The sequence below is a fragment of the Aquarana catesbeiana genome, linkage group LG01 (genome assembly GCF_042186555.1).
Source record: "Aquarana catesbeiana isolate 2022-GZ linkage group LG01, ASM4218655v1, whole genome shotgun sequence".
Classification (NCBI taxonomy): domain Eukaryota; kingdom Metazoa; phylum Chordata; class Amphibia; order Anura; family Ranidae; genus Aquarana; species Aquarana catesbeiana.
This window is the reverse complement of record NC_133324.1, coordinates 681825594-681843092: the sequence shown is the minus strand read 5'-3', so window position 1 is coordinate 681843092 and position 17499 is coordinate 681825594. Positions and strand designations below refer to the sequence as shown.

General features: G+C 40.9%; 1 protein-coding gene across 1 annotated transcript in view; it reads right to left on the bottom strand.

Annotated features, from left to right (window-relative positions):
* Positions 1-17499, bottom strand: part of LOC141111136 (bifunctional heparan sulfate N-deacetylase/N-sulfotransferase 3-like) — a 379040-nt gene that overhangs the window by 98240 nt on the left and 263301 nt on the right. Inside the window, exon 7 of the mRNA XM_073603175.1 lies at positions 6795-6977. Coding sequence (XP_073459276.1) covers positions 6795-6977 — 183 coding nt within the window. The remainder of the gene's footprint in view (positions 1-6794; positions 6978-17499) is intronic.

Genomic DNA, 17499 nt, shown 5'->3' with positions numbered 1-17499 from the left:
GTGACATATGTCATGCAGTCTCAATCAAGTTAAACATAATCTTTATAAAAAGAACATAGTATTATGAGCTGTCAGATTATAAAATATGTCTACATGAAAAAAAGCAAACAGGAAACTATACACTTGGCAGATTCATAAAGCATAGCAGATTTTGTTCTTCAATCGCCAAATCAGAAAATATTGATATTCCAAGCTCATTTTTGTTTATTTGAAGGTGTTTTAAAAATACCATAAACATGACGCTGCTATTTTGCAATGAATGGCAATGTGAAATTTGTGTTCCTGGAGTCCGCCTGAGGAAACAAAAAGCGAGGGCCTACTTTTACATGACACCCTGAGCTTGCAATGTCAAATAGTGGATGTGACTTACTGTTAGTGGACATGGCCTAAAAAAGCATGGCTTAGTGGACTATTTATGGTTAGTGAACATAATAAAGGGTGTTTGACAAAAATATATTTTTGAGCCCAAACATTTTTTAGTAGTAGGATATCTACCACTACATGCAAATTCCTTTAACATTGTCAGGTTACAAGAGTCTTCTGCAAACAACTTTCTTGTTTCTAAAGTGCTGATATTTTACAAGATACTGTTGGAAAACATCAACATGTTCTAACAGGCTGTCAGTGTAGAGTGCTGTCCTTCGATTCATGCAGCAGTTGCCGATAGTCTGAACCACACTAATTGATCAGACTAACTAGAATGTTACTTAACAGAAAAAAATGGTGAGATTGTTGGTAAGGATCACATAGCTTCCCATATCATGTAATTGTGATGGGTAATAAAGGAAAAAAAAGGGGCAAACTTCTATTAATTCTGCAAAGACTTTAGAGAGTTCCAAAAATGTGTGCCTTATCATTAATTAGTAGGTGTATTTGGAAGGAAATAGATATATACGTAGTTTACAGGGCAGGACTTAGGGTGGTGGGGGCCCCTGGGCTTGAGTCAGTTTCGGGCCCTACCTTCTATACATTACTTTAAATACAACAAAATGTTGACTGGTACTGTAGACAGTGTTACATGTAAAAAAAAAATGTAATAATCTATTTATATGACCACTGATTGAAGCTTGAAAAACTTTTTTCCCAATAAATAAATAATGATTAAAAAAGTTCAAAGTGATCATGTGTTTATTGCAATGCACAAATGTCTTGGTCAGAATGAGAATAAAACACTTATTTACCAGGAAAACATATTGAAAAACAAACAATCATAACAAATCAATTGCAAGAATATAGAACAAAGTGCAAGATAAATTGTGTGTGTGTGTGTGTGTAGTACGTAAGTGAGTAGGAAAAAAGGGACGTCAATTTTACTTGGGTTACAACGCCGCACGACTGCGCAATTGTCAGTCAGTTAAAGCAACGCAGGGCAGTATCGCAAAAAATGGCCTGGTCATAAGGGGGGGTAAAAAGTTCCGGAGCTGAAGGGATTAAGATTGAACAAGTCAAGACTAAAGGGGCATTTTTTTCATACATAATGGCACACATGTATTTTGCTTTTTGACTTGACACATGAATTCATTCTTTTTTTTTTTTTTACTCACTTTTAGTCAATTAATCGGTGCTCTGGTGGCAGGAGGGGCTCCCATGCAGGAGCAATGGAGTCCAGTTGGTTGGGTCCAGTAATTTCACTGTCAGTGTCCGCAGCCTTCTACTTCTTGTATCCACGCCGCTCTGCAGACTGCAAGGTAGACAAGATGGAGGGAGGAGGTGGGTGGAGCCAACACTCACCAGAGGCGGAGTCCTGCAGTCAGTGTGAGTGACTGTATGGACAAGATTGAGGAGGTGCTGCCGGAGGGAGGGCCAATACACTCATGGGCGGCGCGGAGGAGGAAGATTGCTGGCCTCTGCCACACAGTGCCAGACTGCAGCAACAACTGCCTATCAGCCCGGGAAAGACAGATACACTTAGGCAGGCTCCTCCACTCCAGGCAGCTCCTGTCACAGTCACGTCGGCTCTGAGTTTGAGACTTCAAGTCAGACGTGACTGACTCAATGACGTCACTCGTTGCTAGACGCCAGGCGGCCCAGACGCTAGCAATGAGTGCAGGGTTGCCAAGCCAACGGCACAGCTCCACCCACCTCCAGGTTCCTCCTGGTCCGTCCTGCGTAATTACACATTAGAGTCTCTATCTCTGTGCCGCTGATTGGCTGATGAGACAGAGAGAGAGACTCGGGCAGAGCAGCGCTGCTGCTAAGTGAGGACCAGTGTGAGTCACGGCTGTTCCGATCTAGCTGAAGATATATGAAGATATTTAAAACGTAAATGGGTGGGGCCCGCACGGCCCCCTATTGGGCGTGGCTCATGGGCTTGAACCCAGTCAAGCCCAATGGTAAGTCTGGCCCTGGTAGTTTACAGGCTAAAAAAAAAGGTGATAAAGGTATTTGCTTACAGGAGCAGGTGTCTCTTGGGTAAATTGTAAAGTTTAAAGCTGCCTCCAAAATTTTCATATGTGAAAAAAAGTTATTACTTATACCATAAAAGTGGTATAAGTAAAGCGCCTTGCTTTTTGCACTGGTGCACAGTCATGTTAGAACAGGAAGCCTTTCCCCAAACTGTTCCCACAAAGTTGGGAGCATGAAATTGTCCAAAATGTCTTGGTATGCTGATGCCTTAGGAGTTCCCTTGCCTGGAACTAAGGGGCCAAGCCCAACCCCTGAAGAACAACCCCGTACCAAAATCCCCCCTCCACCAAATGATTTGGACCAGTGCACAAAACAAGGTCCATAAAGACATGGATGAGCGAGTTTGGGGTGGAGGAACTTGACTGGCCTGCACAGAGTCCTGACCTCAACCCATTTGGGATGAATTAGCATGGAGACTGCAAGCCAGGCCTTCTCATCCACATTAGTACCCAACTTCACAAATGCACTTCTGGAAGAATGGTCAAACATTCCCATAGACACACTCCTAAACCTTGTGGACAGCCTTCCCAGAAGAGTTGAAGCTGTTATTGCTTCAAAGGGTGTTGCAACTCATTATTGAACCCTGCAGACAAAGATTGGGAAGCCATTAAAGTTCATGTGCGTGTAAAGGCAGATGTCCCAATACTTTTGGTAATATAGTGTGTGTGTGTGTGTGTGTGTGTGTGTGTGTGTGTGTGTGTGTGTGTGTGTGTGTGTGTGTGTGTGTATATATATATATATATATATATATATACTGATCAGCCATAATACGGCTGATTCATCTCCATCTTACATTGGTGGTCAGTGTCTGTGCCAACCCCTCCCCCCTTATATTGGTTTCCATTGTCTGTGTTCTCTTTACATTGGCGGTCAGTATTTGTGCTCCTCTTTCATTGCAGGTCAATGTGTGTGTTCCTGATACATTGGGGGTCACTGTCTGTGCCCCCCTTACATTGGTAGTTACTGTCTGTGCCTCTTACAATGGTGGTCAGTGTGTGTGTTCCTTTTACATGGGCATTCAGTGTCTATATCCATCCTACATTGGTGGTCAGTATCTGGGCCCTCTTTTTGCTGGTGGTCAGTATCTGTGCCTCCCTTTTTATTGGTGGTCCTTGTCTGTTCCTCCACTTTCATTAGAGTTCATTGTCTGTGTCCCTCTTACATTAGTGGTCAGTGGCTGTGTTCCCCTTACATTGGTGGCCAGGGTCTGTACCCTCCTCACATTGTTGGTCAGCGCCTGTGCCCCCCACATTACCACATTGGTAGTAAGTGTTTGGATACACCTTAAACTGGTGGTTAGTGTCTGTATCCCCCTAACATTGGTGGTCAGTGTCTGATTCTCACTGAATGGACAGCCTGAGCTAGCCCTGGCCTGCACACCAACAGGGCTTTAAAACACATCTAGCACCAGATCTTTTCTTCCAGGTGCAACACTGCACTGGTAAGTCCTAGTGTTCTATGTGCTGCTCTTATCACCCCAGTCTGCAAAAGTTTAACCTTCTCAATATAAGGTGTGTCATTATAATGTTATGGCTGATTCTTACATATGCTCTTCTGTACATCACCTTATACACACCAGCAATTACTATCTGCTGATGCAGATAGTAGCCACAGAGACAGGAATGGTTAAATATTCGCATGACCTTTACAGTGCAGATGGAACTCTTCTCTTCACTAACTGTACACGGAATGCATACAAATGCATTATGTATGAGCATTTGAATAAAACTCTATATTTATTTTCAACAACAAACAAAAATGCAGCTTATTTTATTTCTATCTTGTTTTAGTGAATGGCAATTCTTTGCTAATTCTTCTTTATAAACTACAAACAACAATAAATATGTAAAGTATGTTTTGGAACCATAGTGGTAATAGCACAATCTCTAATATAGACCTGAGTTCAAAGCAATAACATGTATTAAGTATCCTCATTATTGGTGAATAAATTCTAATGATTTAATAGTATTCATAAATACAATTCATGCAATACTATTATTACATAATTAACATGAGTTAAAGATAAAGTGAACTAATATAATTATAACAAATTTCATCACATAAATAGCATATACTCCATTAGCAGGACACATATAATGTAAACTGCCTCAATGAAAAATGTCAGAGAACAGTTGAGCTATCTGTATCCAGCTATACAACATCTACTAAAATGGAATTATTGGACCGTAGAATTATAGTAATGATTATTAATTAGACTAGGTGCTGCAGGTGAACCCAGTTCAATCCTGCAATAATCATTACAATACATTTCTGAATTACGGTATTTGTTGACATTCATATTAAAAGAAAACGAGCACAATCAATTTTTGTGTGTAGGGAAATTATTATAGGGTTTTATTAAAGATCATACTTAATTACAGTATTTTGCATTAAAAAACATGGGGTACAAATAAGCATATTTGCTAGCTAAATTATTCCCTTATCTGACCTTTTAGTAGGCTGCCCTGGCACTATTAACAGCCATGGTATGTGAGACATCTGCTACCCTGTCAACTCACACAGATATTCTAATGTCGCGTACACACGAGCGGACTTCTCATCGGACTGAACACCGATGGACTTTTCGACGGAGTTCCGACGAAACGGACTTGCCTGTACACAATCCCACCAAAGTCCGATCGTTTCGAACGTGATGATGTACGATTGGACTAGAAAGGAAGTTCAATAGCCAGTAGCCAATAGCTGCTCTTGCGTCGTTTTCGGTCCGTCGGACTAGCATACAGACGAACGTTTTTTTTCAATAGGAATCGAGTCCGTCGGAAAGATTTGAAGCATGTTCTATTTCTAAAGTCCGTCAGATTTTTCGACAGAAAAGGTCCGGTGAAGCCCACACATGATCAGAATGTCCGACGGATTTGTTCCGTTGGGCGTTTTCTGCCGGAAAGTCCGGTCGTGTGTACGTGGCATGAGAGTCAGTTGGGTTTTTACGTCCCTTACCTTGTCTCTCTGCATAATGTGTATATCTTCTGAGATGCATAGACCCAGACCTCTTTCTCCATGCACCTGATTAGTCAACATCAGTCACGGGCAATGTAAAGTTACATTCTTTTAACTAGCGGGTTTGTGAGTTTCCTCAATTTTCTGAAAGGTAGGTAGTTGCAATTCAAAAGGCACTCACCCTCACTTGAGGAGCATGTATGTAGACAGGTGCAGTATACTTTCTCCACTGCAGGTTGCGCTCAATCGCAGTGGCTTTGCAGAGGGAGACGCAGTCAAGAGGAACATGGTTCCTCTATGGTTTCCTGGGTTATAGGGGAAACTATCCGAATGGATGCTGCTGCCCCATGCGACAGCATGCATTTTGCGTGTGGGTAGTGTAGGGATAGGGCCCGTCTGTCAGGGGCATCTGTCATGGAGTGGAGACCTCCCCATTTGGGCATGGACCGGCCAGGCCCCTTTAAGACAGATGCTGTCAGTACATCAGAGACCTGCTCTACTACAGATCGCTGTTGCATTCTGTAAGTGTGCCTTCCCGTTGGGCTGTATTTTTTATTTTTCTCGCACATGATTGAGTACTCTTGCCAAAGTGAAACTTCACCACATTCACTATGTTCTGAGGGGAAATTCCCATGCAAAGTACTTCTTCCCTTACAAAGTAAACAGCCTATTTGCCCTTAGTAAATCAACCCTTAAGTGTATACACTCTTACACTAAGGCTAAAGTCTCCCTATGCATATGCTGGAAATTCTGATACCATTACTCTTACTCCTCCCTCTCTAAACATTTGTCAGCATTGCCAGGGTAATGTTCAACAGACATTACAGCAGAATGTAATACTACATCGCTGTATACCAGACAAGTAGTAGGTGTCAGATTGAGTACCCATATAAATTACAAAGTGGGCCCATGCCACGTTGACAAGTTGAAATTCTTCTTCCATTATCCTACACCAGTATTCTAATCTCCTTTCCACTCCAAAGTACACAAAACAAATTAGCATTATTCATCAACCCTCCAAATAAACAACAATAATAGATCATTGGAGTTAAAAATGAAAAAAAAAACATTATTTTTATTCATGAATATACAGTAACTTAATTAATGTTCATGAAATATACATTAACAAAATGATATTCAAGTATCAATAAAACTAAATTTATAAACAAACTAGGTTCCATGAGTTTGGGTTGCTGAACTCCAGAAACTGAATACATTTATGCTGATGCATTTGTGTATTCCCCTGAAGGAACAGAAGGATTCAGTTTATGGTTATGCACACTTTACTTGTAGACATTTGAATTTATTTTGTAGAATATACATATTATAGATTTGCAGGGGAAAAAAAACAGTACAAGAGGAAAATAATGGTTTATGTGAATTTTCATTCAAACAGTGCCCTGTGAGCGCAATTTAATTTATACACTCACCTGCCAGACAGGATCCCTCTGCTCAGGGAAAAGCTGGAAGTACTTATGTGCTAGCTGAATTGGAGGAAGCGTTTGCAACTTTAAATTGGTCCAGGTCTGCACAAATTTGGCCAAGTTCACAAAACTATACAAGCCAAGCCTGTCATTCCCATAGTTAGACAAGTGGGTCATGAAGATGCTGATCTGAAACACAATTATAGAAAAATGTCAAAGTTTGCAGTAATATGTTGTGCCACTGGGGGACAGTCATGCAACATATTTTCTATATTAAGTGATTTTCTATTTAATTCTATTTTACATATCTTTTATTGAACTACATATCTTCAGAGCAGCTCAAATTACCAATAAGTGTAATGGTATTGAAACGTACTAGGCCATTATAAACGTTTTAATGTTTATTACAGTAGCAGTTAATATCTTCTTTTTGTCATTTCTTTTCTACAGCTAAAGAATAGAATAAAACACCTTTGCTTTAATTATTTATTTTTATACATTCATATAGCCACAGGATATTCTGCCATGCTTTGTAGGATGTGTAGAACTAGTCATTTCATTTCCTGCCCCAGTGGAGCTTACACTTTGTCTCTCCCCACCACAGTCTCATGAACATCTATGCACATGAAGGACCTGCTCTGGATTGAAGGTGATTGATGTAATGGTTGGTATATTTTTGGTTCGTAGAGGGGAGCAGAATGGATGCTCACAGGTAATTTTTCAGGAGGGCAGAATTAGAGGACATTGATAGAAACAAGTGGTACTAATAGGAAATAAAAAAAAGTAAAGAAATTGTAGCTTACTTATGGGTAAATATAAAAAATAATATATCCATGTTTTATAGTTACCTCTGTAATCCAACAGGTGGCACAATTTTAACAAAACCCACAGGCCGTGCCTTGTCACAATTAACGTCACATAGTGTTGCCTCCTTCTGTCACCTTCCACCACCATTGGTGGTCAGTGTCTGTGCCCCCCCCCCCCCTTATATTGGTTTCCTGTTTCTGTGTCCCCTTTACCTTTGGTGGTCAGTGTTTGTGCTCCTCTTTTATTGCACATGTGATTGCGGTGTTGGGACTTAAGATACCTAACAGAAGATGAGGGTAACTTGTCCTGGGTGCCCAGTGCTATTTACACCCCATATGACATGATGTTCCCATTCCTCTCCTACATGAAGTTCTTCTCACCATGTTGACACACTCTTTGCCTTTTTACTCTGAGCCTGTGCATTATGCACTAGAGTTGCTCAGTAGAACAATGGTGGAGCTTGAACACTGTTAAACTGTCAGTATCCCCAGGGGGCACCAGGAAATTCCTGCTTGCTCTCTTTTTCTCTCTTGCTTGCTCTCTCTCCCTCTCTTGCTTGCTCTCTCTCCCTTGCTCTCTCTTTCTTTCTCGCTTGCTCTCGCTCACTCTCCCTGTGAGAAAATAATAATACGCCCTGGGTGTAATATTTTAGGTTTGGTGGATGGAGGACATCAAAAAATGTACATTGCTATTGAAAAGCTATGAAAAAAAACTATAAAAATTATAAAAAAAAAAATATTATTATGTATGTACTGTATAATACCTACTATGATCTGGCAGACAATCAACAAAGAGCCTATGTGCAAGATCAATTTTTGCCCCAATCCCCCTGTGCATTTAATTGTCAAAATTATAGATAAGGTCAAAGAGAGGCCTTTTCAATATGAAATATGCATATTGAAACTGGAAGCCAAATGCTGTGAAGAGGTAAAGGGAAAGCATACTGTACAGCTCAGTGTTGTTCAGGCAGGGAGGTACAATTGTGCTTACTGCCTACTAGGGATGAGCCGAACACCCCCCTGTTCGGTTTGCACCGGAACATGTGAACAGGAAAAAAGTTTGTTCGAACACGCGAACACCGTTAAAGTCTATGGGACACGAACATGAATAATCAAAAGTGCTAATTTTAAAGGCTTATATGCAAGTTATTGTCATAAAAAGTGTTTGGGGACCTGGGTCCTGCCCCAGGGGACATGGATCAATGCAAAAAAAAGTTTTAAAAATGGCCGTTTTTTTCAGGAGCAGTGATTTTAATAATGCTTAAAGTCAAACAATAAAAGTGTAATATCCCTTTAAATTTCGTAGCTGGGGGGTGTCTATAGTATGCCTGTAAAGGGGCGCATGTTTCCCATGTTTAGAACAGTCTGACAGCAAAATGACATTTCGAAGGAAAAAACCCATTTAAAACTACTCGCGGCTATTGCATTGCCGACAATACACATAGAAGTTCATTGATAAAAACGGCATGGGAATTCCCCACAGGGGAACCCCGAACCAAAATTTAACAAAAAAAAATGACGTGGGAGTCCCCCTAAATTCCATACCAGGCCCTTCAGGTCTGGTATGGATATTAAGGGGAACCCCGGCCAAATTTTTTTAAAAAAATGACGTGGGGTTCCCCCTAAATTCCATACCAGACCCTTATCCGAGCACGCAACCTGGCAGGCAGCAGGAAAAGAGGGGGGGACGAGAGTGCGGCCCCCCCCTCCTGAACCGTACCAGGCCACATGACCTCAACATTGAGAGGGTGCTTTGGGGTAGCCCCCCAAAACACCTTGTCCCCATATTTATGAGGACAAGGGCCTCATCCCCACAACCCTGGCCGGTGGTTGGGGGTCTGTGGGCAGGGGGCTTATCGGAATCTGGAAGCCCCCTTTAACAAGGGGACCCCCAGATCCCGGCCCCCCCGTGTGAAATGGTAAGGGGGTACTTACCCCTACCATTTCACTAAAAAACTGTCAAAAATGTTAAAAATGACAAGAGACAGTTTTTGACAATTCCTTTATTTAAATGCTTCTTCTTTCTTCTATCTTCCTTCATCTTCTTCTTCTGGTTCTTCTGGCTCTTCTGGTTCTTCCTCCGGCGTTCTCATCCAGCATCTCCTCCGCGGCGTCTTCTATCTTCTTCTCCTCGGGCCGCTCCGCACCCATGGCATGGGGGGAGGCTCCCGCTCTTCTCTTCATCTTCTTCATCTTCTTCTCTTCTTCTTTTCTTCTCTTCAGGCATGCAGTCTGCACACATGGTGGAGTTGATTTACTAAGAGAAATTGGCTGTTTATTTTGTGAAAAAAATTTCACTTTGAAATTTAATTTTTCCCGATTTCCCGAGCTTGCAATATGGGGTGAAAATTTACTTTGCAAAGAGTACCCAAATGGAAAATAAAAACAGTGTTTTTGCTTGCACATGATTGGATAATGGAAGTCAGCAGAGCTTTGCCTCATTTTCTAAGCTTGAAAAGTAAACAGCCTATTAGCTTTTAGTAAATGAACCCCAGCATGTCTGCTGTTTCATATATGCAAGGAAAATAGAGGTCATGTTTTGGAGTGGGCTTGAACTTGTTCCTAATCCAGATAGAATTAACATTTCCACATACACCAACATTTCTTCACCACAAATGTCCAGATGCACTCAATTATATGTGATCTATGTGGCTAAAATCTCCATTTAGCACTCCCCTGAGATACCTATAATATTTCATTACAGAAACACTGATGACTCTTATATGTTTATAATCACCCTAAAAGGCTGTGTAGATTGCTGATGCTGCTGAGCATGTTGGGCTCTGATACTGGAAGAATTCAGATGCCACATTTAATGTTTCGTCTTTTTTTTCTGGTTTTATGACTATTATGTGTTATATTATCTACCTTTAATAACCCCATACAATATTCTTTATTTAACATGTATAAGAAAAAGCACTCATTATTTTGATATGCAAATGACTGTGTATCATATATCATAGCAAAGTAAACCCTAACTGAATGCCATTTCATTTGCTAAAGCACTGTGTAACTGCCATTTATTTTTACATACTTGTTTGTTTTATCATCTTTTAGATGTTAGTGCTGTTGATGTTCTACAGCCTCTTCCAGTCTACATGCATGCACTTAAGCTATGATTGCATGACAATTTTCAGGTCAAATTTCCTGATGGTGACCACAGTGGACCATGCCAATGGAATGTAACAGAAACAAGGACCTCCATTGCAGGATTACAAAGTATTATTTTAATCAGAGTTGCAGATTTAAAAATAGTGACAATTCAAATGTAAATTATTTTAACATGTTAAAGCTTATGCACCTTTTCAGTATATCACTTTACAAATGCTTTAAATGCAGATAAAAAACAGGCAGTACATTCCATAAATATGTTAAAAAAAACAGATGCCTATAAGCAATCTAGTCAAACATCCGTTAGGTGGCAGCCTGTTAGTAAACCTATGCAGGAATACCGTGAAAGCAGTTGTTAATGTGCCAGGAAATACAGAAATGGAAAGAATTGGAAAAAGTGTAATATGTAGAATCTGATGACACTATCTGTCTGTTGGATAGGCATTGCCCTGAGAAATCTTAGCAGTCAGATGCAGATGATGATTAAAGACAGAAGTACACAGCTTGCAAGGAGAAGCCTGCTGGTGGTCACTGAAAACCTTAGTAAAGAAGGGCAGTGCCACCTGCAGGGAAAAAATGGAAAATAGTTCTTAGCAGGGGATCAATATGGAAATACCTTAATTCCTTTCCCCCAGATTTCATATACAGTATTATTTAGTTAGTATGAATTCTGATTAATTTATTTTTTATTCACGTTCTAGTTCCAAATATTAACTTAAAAGCCTGGCAAGAAGGGTCCAATTGGAATAGGACGTGTCCTCTCTTCCACTGCAAACCCTTCCCTGCCAAACGGCACCCTTTGCAGTTAAGACCCATTCCCTCATAGATACCATCCTCTTGGCCCTGACTAAAACAAGCTGCCTAATGTCCTCTTCTCAAGCTCCCACATCTATGCCACTAGTAATTTGGTGCAGGACTGAGGAGATAAGGGACATGATATCCCCCCGCTATATTTTTTTGCGGGCAATGCAACTCAGGCACATCTTAACCTCTACCCAGTTTCACAGAATACTGTGGAGGACTATAACCCTCTTTGAGAAATATTGCCTAGACCCATCTCCACTACAACACACTCTGTTGGTTTTATATTTCTTAAGGGTCAAGCCACGAGCAGGCTTTACACTGCTCTTTTTACAAAAATGGGAAAGATATCTGGATCGGTCTTTCACCGAGGAACAGAGGGCACAAATGCTATATTTTGCTTACCACTCATCCACGTCCAGTCGTCTGGTTATAAATTTATGATGTGGTGATACCAGGTACCCACCCTTCTGCATAAGATTTACCCAACAGTTTCGCTCCATGTTGCTGATGTCAAGGGGACAATGGATCCCTGCTGCATATCATCTGGTCTTGTCTGTATATACAGTACATCCCTTCTGGGATTCCATTCGCATTAGGATTTTTAGACTCACTGATGTTTCCCTAGCAGACCGCCTAGAGACCTGTCTGTTTCACTTGACTCCAGTTTCGAGATATAGATACAAGAAATCCCTTCTGATCCACTTACTCAATGCTGTGAAAATTTGCATCCCACAAAAGTAGAAAAGTCAAGACCTCCCCCATATGGTGGGACAGTGGATAGCCATGGTTAACAAAATTAATGAAATGGAACTCCTCAGTGGACCTAAAAGTGGTGGCTGGTGTCGGGTCACGGACGGCATCTACCATCCCCACCCCCCTTCTGTTCAGTTGGTCGGTCGGCCGGGTCACGGGGGCCATGGGCACCACCTCCCCCGACTCAGCCAGTCAGTAGTCAGGGCCCCACGCTTACCCCATCTTGCGGGCAGCATTCCGGGTGGCATCGGTTTCTCTCCAAGCTGTTCTCTCCAGCTGCTTCCTCGCTTCCCCTGTGTCTCCTCCTTCCTCCTCCTGGTGGCCAATCTGATCGGATCTCCTTTCAGCCAATAGGGTGACGGGTCTCATGACCCACTTCCTGATTGGCCGGGAGGAGAATCAGTGTTAAAATAGCAAATATTAAAAAAGAAAAACCCTACTTGCAATCCATGCGTTTGGCACCCTGCATTTAGTTTAGGGGGCTGGATGCATGGATGGGGGGTGGCGCCCGTGCGTCCCTAATGGATGGGCTGCCACTGGGCCCTACACAGAAAAGAGGAAAAATTCATGGAAAACATGGTATTACAGCATGATTTTCAGTACTCCTGGGACTACAACACACACTTAATTTCAGAAGAAACTCCATTGGCCTCACACGGTTAGCTGAAACATTCCTGATTGGCAGCAGGTCTTTGTGCCTGGCCCTCGAGCGCTCAGCTGCATAACAAATTTGGAACACCCTCTTTTTTTCCCTCCCTTTTCCCTCTAAACATTCCCATTTCCCCTTTCACCCTTTGCCCCCACTAGCTTCTATCAGAGCATCGTTTCATATATTTGGTATTAAAATAAAAACCTACACAGTGCTTTAGCATTGCCAAATGTGAAGAGGCTCTGGCACCTCACCTGGGTTTTGTACTACCTGGGAGTCCAGCAGTTTTCCAGCAGTGTACGTTCACCTCAGTAGAGACTGCTAGTTGCCAATAACTGTACCTTTATGGACCCAGGGTTAATGGTGTTGAATTTTTTAGATTTAGTTATGTGTGCACATTGGTATTGGTTTGTATGTTATCCTATTATGTAACAAGCTGTGCTGGATGGTGTAATAAAAAACTTATAAATGAAAAAAAAGCCTTAAAAGAAGTGAGGTGTAACTATATGCAAGAGTTAGTTTTGAACATTATATAGAACTAATTTCTCTAAACTTTATGAGGCTCGTCATTGAACTTATAAGTATTAATAAATTTCCTAATTATATGTTCTACTAAAATGTAAAGATTAATATTGCTTCCAAAAACATTGTGTTCCAAGTTTGAAAATGTTAGTATATTTTCTAGTAGAAGGCATACTCAGCACTACTAAAAATATCCCCAGGTTTCAGATATTTATTCAAAGGAAACTATTTTTTACAATATCAAATGCCATTTAACAATTAAAGGAAGTTAAAGGAAGTTAGTCCATAAAGACATAGATGAGCGAGTTTGGGGTGGAGGAACTTGACTGGCCTGCATAGAGTCCTGACCTCAACCCGATAGAACACCTTTGGGATGAATTAGAGCAGAGATTGTGAGCCAGGCCTTCTCGTCCACATCAGTGCCTGATCTCACAGATGGACTAAGACAGGGATATTTGTTCTCAACTAAATAACATTAGAGAGGTACTCCTTACTTGGGGGGTTTGTATTGTACTATGCATTAGGCAAGTTATCCTTTTCATTGTTTACTGTTCAAGTTTAGTTTAAATTACTTTAAATAACTATCAGGCTACAATTTAGGCATTTTTATTGACCTTTATAAAAGCACTAGATGACTTACAATCACACTGTTGGTTGTTTTATTTACACAGTGATGACCTACATTCTTTCCAAATTTTACGCTATAGCTGTATTTTTTTAAAAATGCATATATATTTTTGTAGCTGTTCTTTTCTGCATGAACTTCTATATATGGAAACGCATCCACGTACTTCTGAACTGTACATGCACCGAGTGTGGTTTTCTATGAGGATTTAAAACTCCTTCCCAAGTGAATCACATAAGAGACTGCCTGTGCTTATAAAGACTATAACTTTGGAAAGGTCAACAGAGCAGCACTTTAAAAGCATAGGACAGAGAGAAAATATTCTGTCTTTTTTCAACTTGATAGACTTATAAGAGCTCCCTGCAGGGAAGAAAATAAGATTTAGGAATAGATCTTTATCACCTGAACTATAACCTTGTGCATCAGATATTATTGATCTGCCACTGTTTACAAACTGTAGCGAGAGACAGCCAAGAAAAATGTGCTCAATATGTTTCATTGCTAGTTAAATGAGCTACGTAGAACTGCACCTAGGCAGTGCATGGATAAATATTTTACAAATCCGATGGTTATACACATTTTGTTTCAATTAGAGGCTTATTTTACTCATATATCTTGCTGCTTTCCTAGCTCTGTCAACATTGTAAAGCTCAGGCTATTTTCACAAACATTTTAATGTTCTGTTTGGCTAAGCTGGTTTTAGACCATGCTTCTAAATGAATGCTGGATTATGGCTTATGGAAGTTAAAAGCAAAAAGGCAATTTTCTTGGCTTGTTGTGTTCATGAGTTTTCTGGACCTTATTAGTAGGGATGAGCCCGAACGTAAGTTCGACTCGAACATCAGGAGTTCACCTGTTCGCCGATTATCGAATAATTTGGGGTGTTCGCAGCAAATTCAAAAGCAGCGGAACACCATTTAAAAGTCTATGGGAGAAATCAAAAGTGCTAATTTTAAAGGCTTATATGCATGGTATTGTCATAAAAAGTGTTTGGGGACCTGGGTCCTGCCCACTGGGAAAACTGCACCACTTTACAGGCATACTATAGACACACCCCCAGGTACGAAATTTAAAGGAATATTTCACTTTTATTGTTTCACTTTAAACATTATTAAAATCACTGCTCCCGAAAAAAACATGTCCCCTGGGGCAGGACCTGGGTCCCCAAACACTTTTTTATGACAATAACTTGCATATTAACCCTTAAAATTATCACTTTTGATTTTTCACGTTCGTGTCCCATAGACTTTAATGGTGTTCGTATGAATTTTTTGCCTGTTCGCATGTTCTGCTGCGAACCAAACCAGGGGGTGTTCAGCTCATCTCTACTTATTATAAATGTTGCAAATTTGCGATGCGTGAGAGACAGGCAATGTATATACCACAGAAGACCTTTCAGATATGATTTGCGGTAATATAAAATAGTAAAAAAAATAGTACCCACAAGTAAAGGCATGTACAAAGAACTTCAAGAACAGCTTGCTCCATTTTCCATTGGACATTTTTAAGTTGAAACATTACCCAAAGCTCATATTTTTACCAGTTAGAAGATTACAGGCATCTCTTACATAAAGGGCCACTTGAAATAGAGCAAACTTATTTTGTTCTATTTCACACATTTACTTCCTTAAAATCTGTGACACATATTCAATATTTATTATGTCCTTTAAGTAGGCATTGCTGTATCACATATTTCAAAGAACCTGCCTTCTGAACTACAGAGGTGTTGAAAGATGGAGTTTCAGGAGAATCAGTACTGGAGTCACTGCTTGCAGGCAGCTAGGTACCATGGAAAGTGTAATCCCTAGAAATTAAAATAAAATAATATATAACACATTTCTAATGAAAAAATTAAATATCAAACATGTCAAAATACCTGCTGTGTGCCCTGACCCCCCTGTTCTGGTGGTCCTCCGCCAGCGCTCCTGGCTTTTCCCCCCACCGAGTGCCCTCATAGAACCCTGCTTTCTATAGGGGCACTTATGTGGGCTTGCTTCCGAGCCTCCCTGTCTGCCTCTATTGATGGATCCCACTGCTATAAATCTGCCCAGTGAGGAGGGAGAGAGTGGAAAGAGCCACTACTCTTGTGCACAGCACTGGATCAAGATTAGACTCGGGTAAGTATAAAGGAGATTTGGCGTGGGGGGGGGGGTCCTGTGACACAAAAAGTTTTTTTTTTATGTTAATGCAGAGAATGCATTCAGGTAAAAAAACTTTAGGGTTTAGAGAGAGATGGCCAGCAGACAGGTAGAATTTCAGGGCCTGGATTTGTACCTGGAACCTATGCTGTGTAGGCAATTTCTCTTCTTGCTGAGCCACCTGGAATGCTGGACAGTTCCCTGGACAATTCCTTGAATGATCCTGCCTTGAACCTTGTTTGTCTTGAACCTTAAACTCTTTGTTCCTCCCATGAACGTCCTGATTTAAGCCATGTCTCTGCACCTCCTGTTTGCCAGATTATTGTGTTCTTTTGAGCCATTATCTCACATTTGTCTTTTCTGCTGCCGTCTGTATCTTTACTACTCGGTACTGACCCTAGGCTTGTTCAACGACTATGCTTTAGCTTAAACCCAACCTGCAACTACTTGTTACCTGCTTTTGGCTTGTTTACTAAGTACGCTTCTGTTTGATCCTTACCCGCTATATCCGCTACTGAACCCCCTATTACTCACCTCCTGGTGGGGGCGATCCAGAGGACTGCGAGCTGATACTAACATGCAGCTAAACCCATCTCCACCATCAGGAGCTCTAGTGAACACTGGTTAGTTCTTAGATTCTGCACCTCAGGTGAGCCTGCGTTATTTGGCAGTGTGACCTGTTTGTATACCAAGCCTGCTGGTCAGTGAGAGTCCCTCTATTACTATAGCTACTGGTCTCTAAACCTGACTCTTGACCGTGAGATAACACTCACAACATGAAATGAGGTTTTTCAAGTAAGCTTATATTGGATTGTCAAACATATATATTGTTTGTATTGCTAATACAATGCTGATTTTATTTTAAAAAAATGTATGCTGTGGTCTTTTGATGAACTTTTTATGATATCTGACATGTAATTGAAATCACTGTTAGTCAAAGGTAGGGATGAGCAGGACTGAGAGTTTGCACTTCACCTAGTATACCTTTTGATGAGAGGTTGTGGGGTTCCTAATGCGCAAGCACATTCAAGATCTTCGAGGAGTAGGCACAGGTAACTGAGGGATTAGAGGAATGATGCTGGTGAGGGGAGTAAATTAAAAATGATCCCCATCTTTTAGTGAAGTTTAAATAGTTGCTTTAGACCAAACTGGTGCAAATTGACTATAATTTTCACTAACAGATGCAGCAGCTGGGAGCCTTGTATAAACTGTATGCAGCCCTAGCCACATACAGTATACATTGTTGTGTTCCGGCAGTAGGATGGGGACTTCCCATCCCATTCACAGTACAAAAGCATGGCTC